The sequence below is a fragment of the Nerophis ophidion genome, linkage group LG04 (genome assembly GCF_033978795.1).
Source record: "Nerophis ophidion isolate RoL-2023_Sa linkage group LG04, RoL_Noph_v1.0, whole genome shotgun sequence".
Classification (NCBI taxonomy): domain Eukaryota; kingdom Metazoa; phylum Chordata; class Actinopteri; order Syngnathiformes; family Syngnathidae; genus Nerophis; species Nerophis ophidion.
The window spans coordinates 40,612,003-40,629,399 of record NC_084614.1 but is presented as its reverse complement, the minus strand read 5'-3'; the positions used below and the strand labels follow the sequence as shown (position 1 = coordinate 40,629,399).

The following is a 17,397-nucleotide window of genomic DNA, read 5'->3' as shown; positions in this document are numbered from 1 at the left end:
TAGAAGTGACTTTTTTTTAACGCAATTAACTAAAGTAAGCACTATCATATTTGTATACAGCTTATCTTATTAAATGTAGAATGTGCTAGTATTGTTGTAAATCAGATGCTGTATTAGATTTGTGGCTGTGAATGCCACATACCATTTTTTACACAGAAATAACGTGGCGAGTGCACAAAAACTAAACAAATAGTAAAAATCACTATAAATTATTTTGATCAAAACAATAAATATAACTAATTTTATATATATATATATACAGTACAGGTCAAAAGTAAAAAAAAAAAAAAAAAATATATATATATATATATATATATATATATGTATCTACATATAAATATATATGTAGATACATATATATATGTATGTATGTATATATATATATATATATATATATATATATATTCTCGTTCAATGGGTTTTCTTTTATTTTCATGACTATTTACATTGTAAATTGTCACTGAAGGCATCAAAAATATAAATTAACACATGTGGAGTTATGCACTTAATAAAAACAGGTGAAATAACTGACAACATGTTTTATATTGTAGTTTCTTCAAAATAGCCACTCTTTGCTCCGATTACTGTTCTGCACACACTTGGCAATCTCTCGATGAGATTCAAGAGGTAGTCACACGAAATGGTTTTTACTTCACAGGTGTCATAGTTTTGATTCAGTGACAATCTAATAGTCATGAAAATAAAGAAAACGCATCGAAATGAGAAGGTGTGTCCAACCTTTTGGCCTGTGCTGTATATATATATATATATATATATAATCACTTTAGTGTCTTTTATATACCGATACTATACTAGGTATCGAGAGTATCGACATCTGGATCAGTCACAGCCACTTGACATTGAGTCGTCCTGTATAGCATGCTTAGCCATTCCTTTTCCCGGAGTCCTCCAATGATAAGACTACGTGGAAGAAATTTAGTTTATTTTCCACCATGGTGGTGAGGATTAGTATCTTAGAAGCTGTTTCGCATTGCGGACAGACGGCAACTTGCTCTAAAATTGGAGCCTGTGTTCTGGAAAGACACGCACCCGCCTGCAATTAATGCAACACCTGCATGTGTCCAACAAGAATATGGAATCGTCTCTCCATGAGCACACATCCATTTTGAAGGAATCTTTCACATGAGTACAATCTTTCTGTTTGTGTTTTGGCTTTGTTATTTAATAGTTGATCCATCACTCTCTATGTTTATTTGATATACAGTACTGCACTGCGCTTAAAATGGTGTACAAACCTTTACTAAAAAATGTGGAGGCTAGATCTCATTATGTTCATATTGTTTCTTATCACATTGTTCTTCAATATACAAATGTTTCTGTAGACAAACACTGTCCAAAAACCAGTTAGTAAATCGTGGTTCCTCTGTATATTCTTTATACAGTAGTATAGTGGTTCAGTTGCAATAAGAATGTTCATAAATAAACATGTTTTGTATGTTTTATTTTTGTGTGTTTGGCAGAGATCCCCTTCTGGAGACAAGCAATGATGTTTGTCATCCAGCCTAATGGAAATGACTGCCATTATATTCCAATTAATTTAATTGTATTTTTTTTTAAACTGACAATGTCCATCTGAATCAGAAAGGAATGATGCAGCCTCTACAGTTGGAACATTCAATGACAAAAGGAAAACAGAGGATGCTCTGACTTACTTGATTTCATTTGCCATGTCATCTTCACTGTCTCGCCGCCTCTTCAGCAGGAAAAACAAGCAAAGGAGGAAAAGGCAGATGAAGCCAACCACTGAACCCACAGTGGCGCCCACAATCATCCCGACATTATTGGCTGTAGAGACATACGAAATAACATAAACATCAATATATTTCCTCAGAAAATAGCTTTAAGGAAAAATACTACATTTTTGTATTATTATAATGAAGAGCTACAGTGAGGGAAATAATTATTTGTATTTTTTATATTCTATTTCGATCATTTTTCTAACCATTGTGCCAGACAGCACATGCATTGTAGGCGGGTTGATAGATCTTCGGTGCTCATTCAGTCAGTGCTGTCATTAGCTACTCTGCTAGTGCTACTTTGTGTGCTTTTTAGGTGTTAGCCTTTTTGCAGAAATGTTCTAGTTTTGCTAGTTCAAAATGAGGCCAAAGAAAGCAATGGACAAGCGACGCATAGTTTGAAATATTCAGGAAGTATCCACAGCATTGTCAACCCTGCCCCTTGTCCTCCATTCCGTTGAATGCCATGAAGATTAACCAAGAAGGTGGAGGAAATATTATTTTTTGTTCTTAATCATTTTAGCGTCCTGGCTGTTAAAGTTAAGGGGATTTGTGATTTCAAACTGAGAGTGCATCACAGAGCTAGTGACAGTGTGTGTGTGTGTGTGTGTGTGAGCAGGGCGGCTGAATACGAGGAGGACAGTTCAGCTAGTTGTTTTTTGACTTTTTTATAAAGAGAAAGTTGTTTATTTGATATACAATACTGTATAGCGCTTTATATTTTTTTCAAGGTGTACAAACTTTTCTTAAAATATGGACTTTTGTGGAGGTTGCAAGTGCAACCCAATACTCATGTTTATATTGTTTCTAATGGAGAAATGTGATTAAATATACAAACTTTTCTGTTTACGAACCCCATTCAAGTAACAATTAAGTACGTAAATCGATGTTCGACTGTAAATTGTTCTTCCTTCTTCAGTTTTTCCCTACCAGCTCTGGGGGGAGTTGCAAGCCTCACCTGCGTCAGAACTGCAATTAGTCATCCTTTTAAACCATGTTGTGATCGCAGAAAAGACACCGCATTGTTCTCTCTTATTCCTGAGCCGTGTTTACTGCCGTCACTCTTTGACGACAACTCTTGGTGTTTCAGCACTAGCAATACTTAGCAGTAGGGGTGTTGAAAAAAAATCGATTCAAATATGAATCGTGAATCTCACATTGTGTCATTCAGAATCGATTCCCATTTTTAAAAAATCAATTTATTTTTTATTTTTATTTTTTTAATCAATCCAAGAAAAAAATTCACAGCAATACCATAACAATGCAATCCAATTCCAAAACCAAACCTGACCCAGCAACACTCAGAGCTGCAATAAACAGAGCAATTGAGCAAAATGAATATTATCAACAACAGTATCAATATTAGTTATAATTTCAGCATAGCAATGATTAAAAATCCCTCATTGACATTATCATTAGACATTTATAAAAATTTAAAAAAATAAACATTAGTGTCACAGTGGCTTACACTTGCATCGCATCTCATAAGCTTGACAACACACTGTGTCCAATATTTTCACAAAGATAAAATAAGTCATATTTTTGGTTCATTTAATAGTTAAAACAAATTTCCATTATTGCAATCAGTTGATAAAACATTGTCCTTTACAATTATAAAAGCTTTTTACAAAAATCTACTACTCAGCTTGCATGTCAGCAGACTTGGGTAGATCCTGCTGAAATCCTATGTATTGAATGAAAAGAGAATCCTTTTAAATCGGGGAAAAAATAGTTTTTTATTCGAGAATCGTGTTGAATTGAAAAAAATAATAATCGATTTTTAATCGAATCGTGACTCCAAGAATCGATATTGAATCGAATCCTTGGACACCCAAAGATTCACAGCCCTACTTAGCAGTATTATCCTTCCAATCATGGTTAGTCATTATAGTCACTTGTGGGCTTGTTTCCCATCATTCTTGTCATCGGTCAACCCTCTTGCCATGCTGTTCGACCACAGCTACTTTAGTTTGTTCAGTTACTTTTTTTAGTCATATTTTGTTTGATTTTGTTGTTTTTGTCATACTACATCATTCACTATATTCATGGACTCCTTTTTTGTATCAGGGTCCCAACAAAGACTTCAATGTTACACTCTTTTTCGACAAGCTTCTTGTTGATGGTCTTGATATCCATTCTAGTCTTGTGTAGGTCTACAATTACTGTATGTCCAAAAGGGCCATTGGACATCTTTTTGGTCTTGCCTATGGTGGTGAAAAGGTTTGAATCTAAGACTGTTTTCCTAACAAGTGTCTTTTATTGACTTAAAGAGTTGAGATTAAGGGCAAGATCTATTAATATCCAAATAACACAACCTAAGCAGCATGTGTAAACTATAAAATTGTGTGTACTATTAGTAAGCGCGTTGCGCGTGTTTTACTAAGACTGTGTGTGCAATTGATAACTGGTGCAGACCGCTTTATTTAAATGAGGTTTTTTGCGTGTATATTCACAATGGACACACTCATTTACTGCTTATTCATGTTATCATGTGGCATTTAGCTATGTTTTAAAACAAACAGCAGATGTCGCTGTACCACTGTTTTGGGGGATTTCAGAAGCAGTCCTGCACTGCATATGCAATGGAACACACTTTTTTAGTGCACTGAAAGTGCGCTCAACGGAAATGCTAGCAATAACTGCAAGCGTGTGCTGGAATGTTCCAAATGCAAAAAAATACATATTGCAATACTTTTTTTCATATGTATGAAAAACGTCAATTACAAGTAAACGCCATTAAAAAAAACACCAGCAGACACCAAAACACATTAATTGAATTTGTTTTAATCAGTCCCTTAAGTCATCCAGCATCTATAAAATGATATTGCTGACTAGAAGATAAGTCTAATACTTTTATTTTTGACAGTCCATATATGTTGACAAGCATACATATGACAGCGCTGCAGTGCAATTGCCTACTTTCTCACAGCTATTTCTGCGGAACTGCCTGTTTGCACGTCCTTTTTAGATGTATTAAATGAAGAGGCACAAAACAGCTCCGTCAGTACTATTTTAGGCTTGGTGAATCACAGTGCATGTGCTAAATAATTAAATCAACATTTTCTCCTCTCACTATTGTGGGCGTTCTGATGAACAGCATAAATTCTGCAAATTCATGAAGACAGACACGCAAAATGGATTTCCCTTTCTTTTTTGCTCATTCAGGAGATGCAATCCTCTGCGCACAAGCTTTGCGTGTGCTATTAAGTTTTCGAGTGTTTTAATACACGCAAACCTTCAGTGGATCAGGACTTGCAAGTACTTTCCTATAGGGACAAGACTAATTTGTGTACTTCATGTACACTAGGAAATGGGCTTACCAATCTATAGTATAGATAGTATCGATACCTAAGGGTGTATTGATATCAGATCAATATCTCGTTTGTATTACTCAGTTATTTGTTTGTTTTTAGAGATATTAATGTTTATATTTTTACAAAATAAACTTTTTTCTTAAATGATTATGTGTAATTGAACGTAATTAGGATATCACTCAAATTATTTTCTATATAAATGCATTGTTTCTTGTAGTTGCATTTAGTTATAAAAACAGTGTTATTTAAATACAATATTTTTCTGTGCAATCACAGTCATAATCAACTAACTAGGGGCCAATTTACATGATTATTTAATGATTATGACAGTTCAAATCAGTGATTCTATCCATGTATTTACTTGGTATCAGAGGGATAGTAAAATCCCAGTATCGTCCAACCCTAATGGACACATAAGCGTTCTGTAGGGGTCACACTGTCTCATCTTGGCTGCACGTTTGGGGCGGTCGTGTGCCCGAGACGCAAAAAAGACGACAGGAAAGCAGCGTGCAGGTAAGATGCTTATTTATTATCAATAAGCGATAGGAACAAAAAAAAAGCGACTTCGGCAAAGCCCAGGAACAATCGAAGGCTAGTGACAAGTAGGAGAAACCGAGCGAGACTGCCAGGCAGTGTGTGGCACGAGGCAGGAAGGAATAGCTCTCCGATTAGTGACCGAGGGCGGGTGAGCATCTTGACCACTAATCAGAGGCAGGAGACGAAAATCAGCACCCATGGCAACTAAGAAAATAAACAAAGGTGCTAAAACAGAAATAAACAACAACTAAGGATATACCAAATTCAATATAATATGAATCAGGCAGGGCAGCACGGTGGAAGAGGGGTTAGTGCATGTGTCTCACAATACGAAGGTCCTGAGTAGTCCTGGGTTCAATCCCGGGCTCGGGATCTTTCTGTGTGGAGTTTGAATGTCCTCCCCGTGACTGTGTGGGTTCTCTCCGGGTACTCCGGCTTTTTACCACCTCCAAAGACATGCACCTGGGGATAGGTTGATTGGCAACACTAAATTGGCCCTAGTGTGTGAATGTGAGTGTGAATGTTGTCCGTCTATCTGTGTTGGCCCTGCGATGAGGTGGCGACTTATCCAGGATGTACCACGCTTCCCGCCCGATTGTAGCTGAGATAGGCTCCAGTACCCCTCGTGACCCCAAAAGGGACAAGCGGTAGGAAATGGATGGGATGGATGGATGACTCGGGCAACGACTCATGGCACACACAACTTGATGGTTGGTAGAGGGATCAAAAAAAGTTAAACCCTCATTTAATGTTTTTGGAGATTTTCTTCATAAACTCTGTCTTGCTCTGTTATAATAAACCTGTCATAAAAGCTATATCCATATCTTTGAAAATATACAAAATCAAATAAAGGATCAAATGCTTATTTTCCTCACCCATAGATACTCAGCGGCATCTTATGTGTTTGTTTAAAACCAAAAACAAGATAGTAATATTAAAAAAAAAAAAAGGCTGCTGTTGTCTGCAAATAATTTACACACAGATGTAAGAGCAGATACAAGTTATGTAAGTGTGTTGTACATACATGAGGCGATCTCCAGGTTGATGAAGCAGCTCTCTGAACCGGCTGCATTGTTGGCAGTGCACACATACTTCCCCGACATGTTGCTGCTCAGGTTGCTCAGCTTCAGAGCGCCCGTCTTCTCGTCTACAATGACATAAACAATTCACATCATGTAATGCACACAGGGGGTCCTCGTGTTCCGATATTTTGTGTTTACTAGTAACTAGTTACATTAGCATGGCGGAAGAATACATAGGAAGGAAGGAAAACTTTTTTCCCTTCCTCATGTCCTTATGTCTCTTATATGTGAGGCAGAGCTTTCTGGTGGGAGTACACTAAATAAAAGTGAAGTGATGTTAGACGTCATAACATGCTCTTGGAGTGAAGAAATGAACATGCCCGGTCTAAGAGGCAACCATCAAGATGCTATCTTTAAAGATGTGAAATGATCTGCTCCTAATAATTGGACAGTGAAAACTAACATAATCCTCCCAATATGCTTATCGCTCCCTTCCTGTTGTGAGCTCGCATGTCTGCTGTTGTGTGTCCCAGAGTATGCAAGAATCCAGGAGAGTTGAGTGAAGGTAAGAAAATAATTTAATACTCATAAGAAACAGAAATAAACATGAAGCAGTCTTGCATAGTAAATTCTCCAACATAGATTTTATCATCGAGCCCTGAGGAGTGCTCGAGTGCAACATAAATAGACACTAGTGTGATTGACAGCAGGTGTGAACCGCTGCCAATCAATGAAAAGAGAAAAACAACAGTGCTCCGTGAATAAAACAGGAAATACAACAAAATAAGAGCACTGAACAGGAAGTAAATACCAAAATACGAAAAACTAACAGAAATGAAGTGACAGATTGTCACAGGACCTCCCCTTCAAGGAACAGATACCAGATGGTCACTGGAAAAGAAAAAATGGAAACAAATCCAAAATGTAAGGGAGGATTTGGGGGAAGGTCGCCAAACCTCGTGTCCCCGCAGCCAGCGAGGGAAAGTCAGGTGGCGGCGGCGCGTAGAGCGCCGCTGGAACTGGCGAGGCGGGTGGCCAGGGAACGGCCACATCACTGGCCGAAAAAGAGGAGAGTGCGTCCCGCGAGGAGAACGCCCAGGGCACGGCCACATCCGCGGCCGACGTAGAGACGGGCGCGCCGAAGCAGGCCGGGAAGCAGCAGGCGTCATCGGCGGCGTGAAAACCGCAGGCTTCATCGGCGGCGTGAAAGCGGCCCGCATTTGCTTCTCCTCGCCCGGGCGAGAAGAAGCAAATGCGGGCCGAGGAGCAGCATATGCCGGCGTTGGAGCAGGCGGCGACAAAGACAACAACGATGATGGCGGTGTCGTGCAAAGTCCCATCAGCGACGAGGACGTCCCCGTGGGAGAGAACGATGGCGTGGATGACAGCAGCGTGAAAGCGGCAGACGTCATCGGTGGAGTGGAAGCTGACAGCGGCGTGTGCTCGGCTGGACCGCCGCGAGTAGTGGCAGCTGTTATCGGCGTCGTGAAAGCGCCAGATGAAGACGCCGGGCGAGGAGCAGCAAATGCCGGCCGAGGAGTAGCGGATGCCGGCGGTGACGTGGTGCTGCTCTTGGCGGCGTTGGAGCCGTGCGTAGTGCCGGCGTTGGAGGCCGGCGTGGTGCTGCTGATGTCAGCGTTGCAGCTGTGCGTAGTGCCGGCGTTGGAGCTCGGCGTGAAGCCGGCGTTGGAACTTGGCGTGGAGCCGGCGTTGGAGCTGTGCGAAAGCCCGCCAGGGACGTAGATGTCTCCGTGGAAGGAGACGCTGGCGAGGATGACAGCGGTGTGTGCCTGGCTGCACCGCTATGTATTGTAGGCCCCCCTCCACTAGGCGGCTGCCAGACGCCGTCCACACTAGCGGGAAGACGTGCCTCGTCGTCAGAGTCCCTCGGTACGAAAACTGGGGACGGGCGGGAGGGGGCCAGGAGGAGGGACGAAGACACGTCCCGCGCCGAGTCCCAGCAGGAGGACAAAAGAGACCTCACAGTGGTCTCCACTGGAGCCCTCGGCGAACCAAAAAAGAGAGCGGGAGCCGGCAGGAAAAGTAGCCTGGGAGCAACCGCTGGAAGCTGCGTAGGAGCAAGGAGAAGCAGCACAGTAGACGACGGGAAGGATGGCGGCGGCGGTTGGAGAGCCGTAGTCGGCGACGGAGCTGCGGGAGCCGCGAGACGTGAAGGAGGAGGCGGGCGCGCCGGTCGGTGAGCCGTAGCCGGCAGCGTTGCCGAGAGGAAGGATGGCGGCGGAGGACGCGCCGGTCGGAGAGCCGTAGCCCGTAGCGTTGCCGCGGGAAGAGGGTCCGCGTCTGTTGGCTGGGACCGCACAAACCTGTCCTTCAAGTCCTCCAGGAATTGTGCGGTCCAGAACGTCGGCTGAGGATTGCCGACAGGGATGCTCGCGAGGACACTTTCTGGCTCGATGATACTGTTGTGAGCTCGCATGTCTGCTGTTGTGTGTCCCCGAGTATGCAAGAATCCAGGAGAGTTGAGTGAAGGTAAGAAAATAATTTAATACTCATAAGAAACAGAAATAAACATGAAGCAGTCTTGCATAGTAAATTCTCCAACATAGATTTTTATCATCGAGCCCTGAGGAGTGCACGAGTGCAACATAAATAGACACTAGTGTGATTGACAGCAGGTGTGAACTGCTGCCAATCAATGAAAAGAGAAAAACAACAGTGCTCCGTGAATAAAACAGGAAATACAACAACATAAGAGCACTGAACAGGAAGTAAATACCAAAATACGAAAAACTAACAGAAATGAAGTGACAGATTGTCACACTTCCCTTGCTACTTCTTCAAGTGTGCAAGACAGGGATAACATTAAGGAACTGTTCTTATTTTTAAATTACCGTTTTTTTAATTCTAATATTTATTATTATTTATTATTGTATTTTATACGTGTGTTGTAGGTATAGTCTAGGTGACTTGGGTATTAATTTAAATATAAATTGAGCTTAAAGCTTGATTTCCAACTAGGTGTGTCCCAATTTGATATTGATATAGGTTATCGGTCTGATATGTACAGTATCAGTTCACATCTTATACTTGTGCCAAACTAGACAGCCAGTTAAAATCTAATGTCCTCCAATAAGTGCACAAGATTAGTCTTTTCTTGTATTTTAGTCATTTACGAAAGGTAAACATGGTAGGCTATAGGCTACGAGGAGCTAGCAGCTATACAAAGCTAAGCACACAATATCACACAAGCTCGACATGGGGCTGTGAATCTTTCGGGCACCCAACGATTCAACATGATTCTTGGGGATAACGATTCAATTCAGAATCGATTCTGGATCCAAAATCAATACTTTTTAATAACAATGGCTGCCAGTTCAGTAATAACTATAATCCTCAGTAAAATAGTAAACAGTTGTGATACATTTCTACATTACTTATAAGATAACTGGTTTTGTTTAATACAATTCTACCCAAACATTTAATAAAGTCAAATACAAACAAGAGAAGTATCACACACTTTTCTTTTCTATAATAGATCTGTACAGCAGATATGGGCACCTACATCAATAATATGATTTGCCTGAGTGGCTGCACAGGACAGATAAAAAAAAAAAGAGGTTTTCAATTTTTTGAATGGATGAAAGGGGCTGTTCGCAACATATACACAGATGTTTGGTGAGTGCCAACTTTTCAATGTACAGTATTTTACCAAGTATATCTCGCCGTCTTCCAGCTTCTAGGACGTAATGACATGCACCCGCATTAGTTTCAGGTGATGTTAACTAATAATAGCGTTTTGGACCGCTAGTGTTAGCTGTCCTCGAATTTATATTGCAACATAACAACAGTATTACTGCAAATTGTTCATTTTTTCACTTGGACTGCTTTTGTATGTGTGCATGCCCTCTCTGCGTATGTGTTGACAAAACAAGGTGAGTGAACGCCGTAAACACCAATCATTTTATTTGGGCCGGTAAAATGTTTTACTACGCAAACTCAGTAATTGAGAAAAATATAGACCGTTTTAGTAAAAATGTGTTCTGTTAAACCACTAATGGTAACACAAGCTTGCCAATGGTCTTCTTCTTATATTTTTTGCTTAGAAAAATGTAACTGTGAGCAAGTTTCATAAAGCCTCTTTAGGAATCGTTACAAATAAAATCACGATTTATTTGAAAATGTCCACAAATGGCTTATATTTATATAACGCTTTACTATACTTGGAATGATACCCAAAGCACTTTACATTATACATGACATACACCCATTCACACACACATTCAGAAGCTTCAGAATTTTCTATGCAGGTACGAACCACGACCCAACAGCAGCAAGGTGGGTGAAGTGTCTTGCCCAAGGACACAATGGTAAGATGGCGGAAGCTAGAATTGAACCTGAAAACCTGGAAAAAAATATTTGCTGGCATGATCGCTCTACCATTTGCCCCACACAGCCCCTTCCTTAACACTAGAAGACCCACAGAGCAGCCATTTGGGTTTTCTACCTACAAAACCCACAGGTCAGCCGATCGGCTGGAAGGCCCTCCCCTTGCTATGTAAACGAGGCAATCAGGTTGCAGTCACATGACCCATTATGGCCACATTGGTCATTGGGTGCGCTCTCTGAGCACATCTGAGAATTGAGGCCTGAATGTCTTTTGTCTTCTGCGTAAAGGCGACCTTAGGAGTTGAGCAGAACCCGGCACAGCTCAAATCCATAACTGGTATTTTGAAATCAGACATATCATATCTTTGACATAACATCACATTACAGTATGGGCAAACAGCAACAGTCAGTCTGGTTATCTATGAGTTGAGACCGGGAGAGACAAGAAAAGAGAAAATAGAGGGAAAGAGCAAAACAGGCAAAAACAATATACAAATTCTAAAATAAAACAAATCAAATACGTTTCTGGTGTATCTCAGTTTGAAAAAAATGTTACATAAAATAAATCATTATCTTGTACAGATATCAACTTGATGAGCAATTCTGTATATAACTGGAGGTGCTACCACAGATTTTGAGTGTTTTTTTATGTGGTTCTGTTCTTTTACTTTTCCTATGTGTCTGGGAAACTGGTGAAAGACAGACAGTCAGTTTGCAGCTCCTATCTGATTCTCCCCCTCCCCCATTTTATGTCAAGGTGTTTTGAGTGAAGTGGCTCAGCATGTTCCCTCCTGTGGTTCCCCAGTGATTGCCCCGTTTACATAACAAAAGTAAGGTTCACAGGGGGCCTTCCAGCCGATCGGCTGCCCTCTGGGTTTTATAGGTAGAGCAAAAAAAAAATCCTGGGTCTTCTAGTGTTATTTGTACAGTATTGCAGTCTAAAACAGCATATTTGCCAATATAAAAAAAGTATTAAACAATTATGGTTGCATATTACTTACAAAGTGTCAAAGGCAAAAGCGTATTAGAGCGTGTTCAGTGACAAGCGTGACCGCATCATTCAACTTACTGAATTTACATGAGCTTAAATAAATGAATTATTGTGGCCACCAGGTGTCACCTAAAAAAAACAAATACCACTCTACTTACACTTAAAGACAGTCGGCTGCACTGACTGAACATATCAATAAATCAAAGTGTGTGGGCTCAGCTCACCGAGCATCGGTGAAAAGAAAACCTCAGAGGTGGGACTTGTTTTCCTCCACTTATACAAAGGAATTGGCTTCCCACTGTTGGATCTGCAGCTCAGAGTCACGTTCCCTTTCACCACTGGTTTTCCTGACAAACTGCATTTTGGAACAGCAGGGGGCACTTAGGGATGGAGAGAGTGGTCATGGTGTTATTATCTTTTTGTCACGTACAATAAACTCTTGTCATTCAGTCCTAGTGCGTCTCACCCTTGACATCCAGACTGAGCTCAGCGGTGAGGCCAGGGTTTTCTGGACTGATGACCTGGCAGAGGTAGCGACCTGAATCAGACTCCTGGGTGTTGTTGATGTACAGCGACACGTCACTTGAGGGCATGCTAGAGGTGAACCCAACCCGGCCCTTAAACTGGGAACTCCCCACGCTCATCGAGCCTTTTGTGTAAGAGATGATCTGAAACAAGAAACATGCAAATATTTCTGTTTTTTGTGGGTTTATGACCTGACAGAAAAAAAGCTTGCATTGGACTTGTTTGTGTTCCTCAGGTAGAATCACTTCAAGCGTAATTCCACTGAATCTCTCATCTACATCCCCTAAAAATAAAATGTATAAATGGGCAATAAAATTACCGGAAAAAATAAAAAGGTGTCCTGCACTTTGATGTCATTTTATTTTATTTTATAAATACGATTTAAAACATTCATTGAAACTACCTGAAGCATTGGTTTCCTGTCCCCACTTACTAAAATAAGACTTTACCATTAAATGTAATAATAATTAAAGATCTCGATACCGATCATCCATGAGTTAGATCGGCCGATACCAATACTGATACCAATCACATGTATAGATTGTACATTTTTCTATGCGTTTATGGTAAGTGCTCTAGAGTTCAACAATATCAACACAACATTTAAACTTCCTTATACAAAAAATGGTTGCGCAAAACAAAGTAAATGGTACACAATATCCATCCATCCATCATTTTCCGCTTATCCGAGGTCGGGTCGCGGGGGCAACAGCCTAAGCAGGGAAACCCAGACTTCCCTCTCCCCAGCCACTTCGTCTAGCTCTTCCCGGGGGATCCCGAGGCGTTCCCAGGCGAGCCGGGAGACATAGTCTTCCCAACGTGTCCTGGGTCTTCCCCGTGGCCTCCTACCGGTTGGACGTGCCCTAAACACCTCCCTAGGGAGGCGTTCGGGTGGCATCCTGACCAGATGCCCGAACCACCTCATCTGGCTCCTCTCGATGTGAAGGAGCAGTGGCTTTACTTTGAGTCCCTCCCGGATGGCAGAGCTTCTCACCCTATCTCTAAGGGAGAGCCCCGCCACACGGCGGAGGAAACTCATTTCGGCCGCTTGTACCCGTGATCTTATCCTTTCGGTCATGACCCAAAGCTCATGACCATAGGTGAGGATGGGAACGTAGATCGACCGGTAAATTGAGAGCTTTGCCTTCCGGCTCAGCTCCTTCTCCACCACAACGGATCGGTACAACGTCCGCATTACTGAAGACGCCGCACCGATCCACTCTTCCCTCACTTGTGAACAAGACTCCTACGTACTTGAACTCCTCGACTTGGGGCAGGGTCTCCTCCCCAACCCGGAGATGGCACTCCACCCTTTTCCGGGCGAGAACCATGGACTCGGACTTGGAGGTGCTGATTCTCATTCCGGTCGCTTCACACTCGGCTGCGAACCGATCCAGCGAGAGCTGAAGATCCCGGTCAGATGAAGCCATCAGGACCACATCATCTGCAAAAAGCAGAGACCTAATCCTGCGGTTACCAAACCGGAACCCCTCAACGCCTTGACTGCGCCTAGAAATTCTGTCCATAAAAGTTATGAACAGAATCGGTGACAAAGGACAGCCTTGGCGGAGTCCAACCCTCACTGGAAATGCGTTCGACTTACTGCCGGCAATGCGGACCAAGCTCTGGCACTGATCGTACAGGGAACGGACCGCCACAATAAGACAGTCCGATACCCCATACTCTCTGAGCACTCCCCACAGGACTTCCCGAGGGACACGGTCGAATGCCTTCTCCAAGTCCACAAAGCACATGTAGACTGGTTGGGCAAACTCCCATGCACCCTCAAGAACCCTGCCGAGAGTATAGAGCTGGTCCACAGTTCCACGACCAGGACGAAAACCACACTGTTCCTCCTGAATCCGAGGTTCGACTATCCGACGTAGCCTCCTCTCCAGTACACCTGAATAAACCTTACCGGGAAGGCTGAGGAGTGTGATCCCACGATAGTTGGAACACACCCTCCGGTCCCCCTTCTTAAAGAGAGGAACCACCACCCCGGTCTGCCCCCGATGTCCACGCGATGCTGCAAAGTCTTGTCAACCAAGACAGCCCCACAGCATCCAGAGCCTTAAGGAACTCCGGGCGGATCTCGTCCACCCCTGGGGCCTTGCCACCGAGGAGCTTTTTAACTACCTCAGCGACCTCTGCCCCAGAAATAGAAGAGTCCACCACAGATTCCCCAGGCACTGCTTCCTCATAGGAAGACGTGTTGGTGGGATTGAGGAGGTCTTCGAAGTATTCCTTCCACCTATCCACAACATCCGCAGTTGAGGTCAGCAGAACACCATCCGCACCATACACGGTGTTGATAGTGCACTGCTTCCCCTTCCTGAGGCGGCGGACGGTGGTCCAGAATCGCTTCGAAGCCGTCCGGAAGTCGTTTTCCATGGCTCCCCCGAACTCCTCCCATGTCCGAGTTTTTGCCTCCGCGACCGCTGAAGCTGCACACCGCTTGGCCTGTCAGTACCTGTCCACTGCTTCCGGAGTCCTATGAGCCAAAAGGACCCGATAGGACTCCTTCTTCAGCTTGACGGCATCCCTCACCGCTGGTGTCCACCAAGGGGTTTTAGGATTGCCGCCCCGACAGGCACCAACTACCTTGCGGCCACAGCTCCAATCTGCCGCCTCGACAATAGAGGTACGGAACATGGTCCACTCGGACTCAATGTCCAGCACCTCCCTCGTGACATGTTCAAAGTTCTTCCGGAGGTGGGAATTGAAACTTTGTCTGACAGGAGACTCTGCCAGACGTTCCCAGGAGACCCTCACAATGCGTTTGGGCCTCCCAGGTCTGTCCGGCATCCTCCCCCACCATCGCAGCCAACTCACCACCAGGTGGTGGTGAGTTGGCTGCGATATAAATATCCAAACAAAATAAAAAACAACAATGTATTATTCTGGCGTCTGGAGCACAATCAATCGATATGTCTGGGAAGGCCACCGACGTATAATCCTTGATATCAATCACCAAATCCTTTTTTACTAAAGTAGAAGGATCTATTCCATTGCATAGTTAATATTTTTTTGCAGCAATATTTAAGCCTGTTTTGTACTCAGATAGTTTGCGCACTGCTTGCTGTACCCCTCAGTCATCTTAGCTCCGTTGACCACCACTGGTTCTCACTTCCAGGAAAAAGTCACGTGTCTAAACACAAGCAATAGCTGACAGCTAGCTGGCACTTAGGGCCTGATCTACTTAAATATGAGTACCACGCGCTAAACAGTGTGTGCAAACTGTGTACTATTAGTGGGCGTGTTGCATGATTTTTTTTTTTTAACTTGTAAGGTACATTACGTATGGTTTTCTTGCCACTGCTATTTCTGAACTACAAACCCCGTTTCCATATGAGTTGGGAAATTGTGTTAGATGTAAATGTAAACTGAATACAATGATTTACAAATCCTTGTCAACCCATATTCAATTGAATGCACTACAAAGACAATATATTTGATAAACTTTTTTTTTTTGCAAATAATAATTAACTTCAAATTTCATGGCTGCAACACGTTCCTGAAGGGTTCCTGAGCCCATGTGGTGATATCCTTTAGAGATTGATGTCGGTTTTTGATACAGTGCCGTCTGAGGGATCGAAGGTCACGGTCATTCAATGTTGGTTTCCGGCCATGCCGCTTACGTGGAGTGATTTCTCCAGATTCTCTGAACCTTTTGTTGATATTATGGACCGTAGATGTTGAAATCCCTAAATTTCTTGCAATTGCACTTTGAGAAACGTTGTTCTTAAACTAATTGACTATTTGCTCAAGCAGTTGTGGACAAAGGGGTGTACCTCGCCTCATCCTTTCTTGTGAAAGACTGTGGACTTTTTGGGAAACTGTTTTTCTACCCAATCATGGCACCCACCTGTTCCAAATTAGCCTGCACACCTGTGGGATGTTCCAAATAAGTGTTTGATGAGCATTCCTCAACTTTATAAGTATTTATTGCAACCTTTCCCAACTTCTTTGTCACGTGTTGCTGGCATCAAATTCTAAAGTTAATGACTATTTGCAAAAAAAACATATTTATCAGTTTGAACACCAAATACATTGTCTTTGTAGCATATTCAACTGAATATGGGTTTAAAATGATTTGAAAATCATGTATTCCGTTTATATTTACATCTAACACAATTTCGAAACTTATATGGAAACGGGGTTTGTACATTACAATGCTTGAATTTGTTGAAAAACTGCCTGGGGAATATATAAAAAACATTTAAAATAAAGTGTAGTCAACCAAACATTCCACAACTTCTCTGCTGTACCTCTATTTAACCTCTAAAGGCCTTAGTGGCCACATGCGTGGACAGCACCTTTTAGCTCTTATATCCAAAATTGTGTACACTACTGAATTGGGGTCTTAAGCTGACATATGAACACTAATACTGCTATCTGGTGGTGTCAGAAGAGTATCACATACAATGGAATTTGGAAAAAAAAGTGTAGGAAAAAAAAGGGAAAAAATAAAAATTAGCATGTCACTACCCATGAAGTACACGTTTGTTACTTATGGACTAAGTACATCATATAAAAATGTGATTTTTAGTTTGTATTCTACTTAGGGTCCAATAAGTCCAAATAGCAAAGAGAAAAAAAAATCATGTAAACAAACAGCTTGGGCCTTAAGGGGTTAAAACCACTGCATTAAAGGTGAACTGTACTTTTTTGGGGGGAAATTTGCCTATCGTTCGCAATCATTATGAGAGACAAGTAGAATTATTTTTTTCTTTTTTCGTTGTAGGTGGCTAGCAATGCAGCTAATGGGAACAATAAATTCTACCTCTACATAATTTTAAAATGCATTCAGAAACAGTCAACAATACTTCATTTACCTTCCGTAACCTCTATAATAACGCAGCTGTAGCAACATTGTTATTGTAAGAACACTGAGGAACTCTTTT

General features: G+C 42.2%; 1 protein-coding gene across 3 annotated transcripts in view; it reads right to left on the bottom strand.

Moving 5' to 3' along the window:
- Positions 1-17,397, bottom strand: part of esama (endothelial cell adhesion molecule a) — a 180,264-nt gene that overhangs the window by 4,079 nt on the left and 158,788 nt on the right. For all 3 annotated transcript variants that reach the window (XM_061898050.1, XM_061898049.1, XM_061898048.1), the window contains 4 exons: positions 12,435-12,636; positions 12,193-12,348; positions 6,633-6,755; positions 1,674-1,806 (listed from right to left, as the gene is read on the bottom strand). In XM_061898050.1, the coding sequence (XP_061754034.1) occupies positions 1,674-1,806; positions 6,633-6,755; positions 12,193-12,348; positions 12,435-12,636 (614 nt within the window). The remainder of the gene's footprint in view (positions 1-1,673; positions 1,807-6,632; positions 6,756-12,192; positions 12,349-12,434; positions 12,637-17,397) is intronic.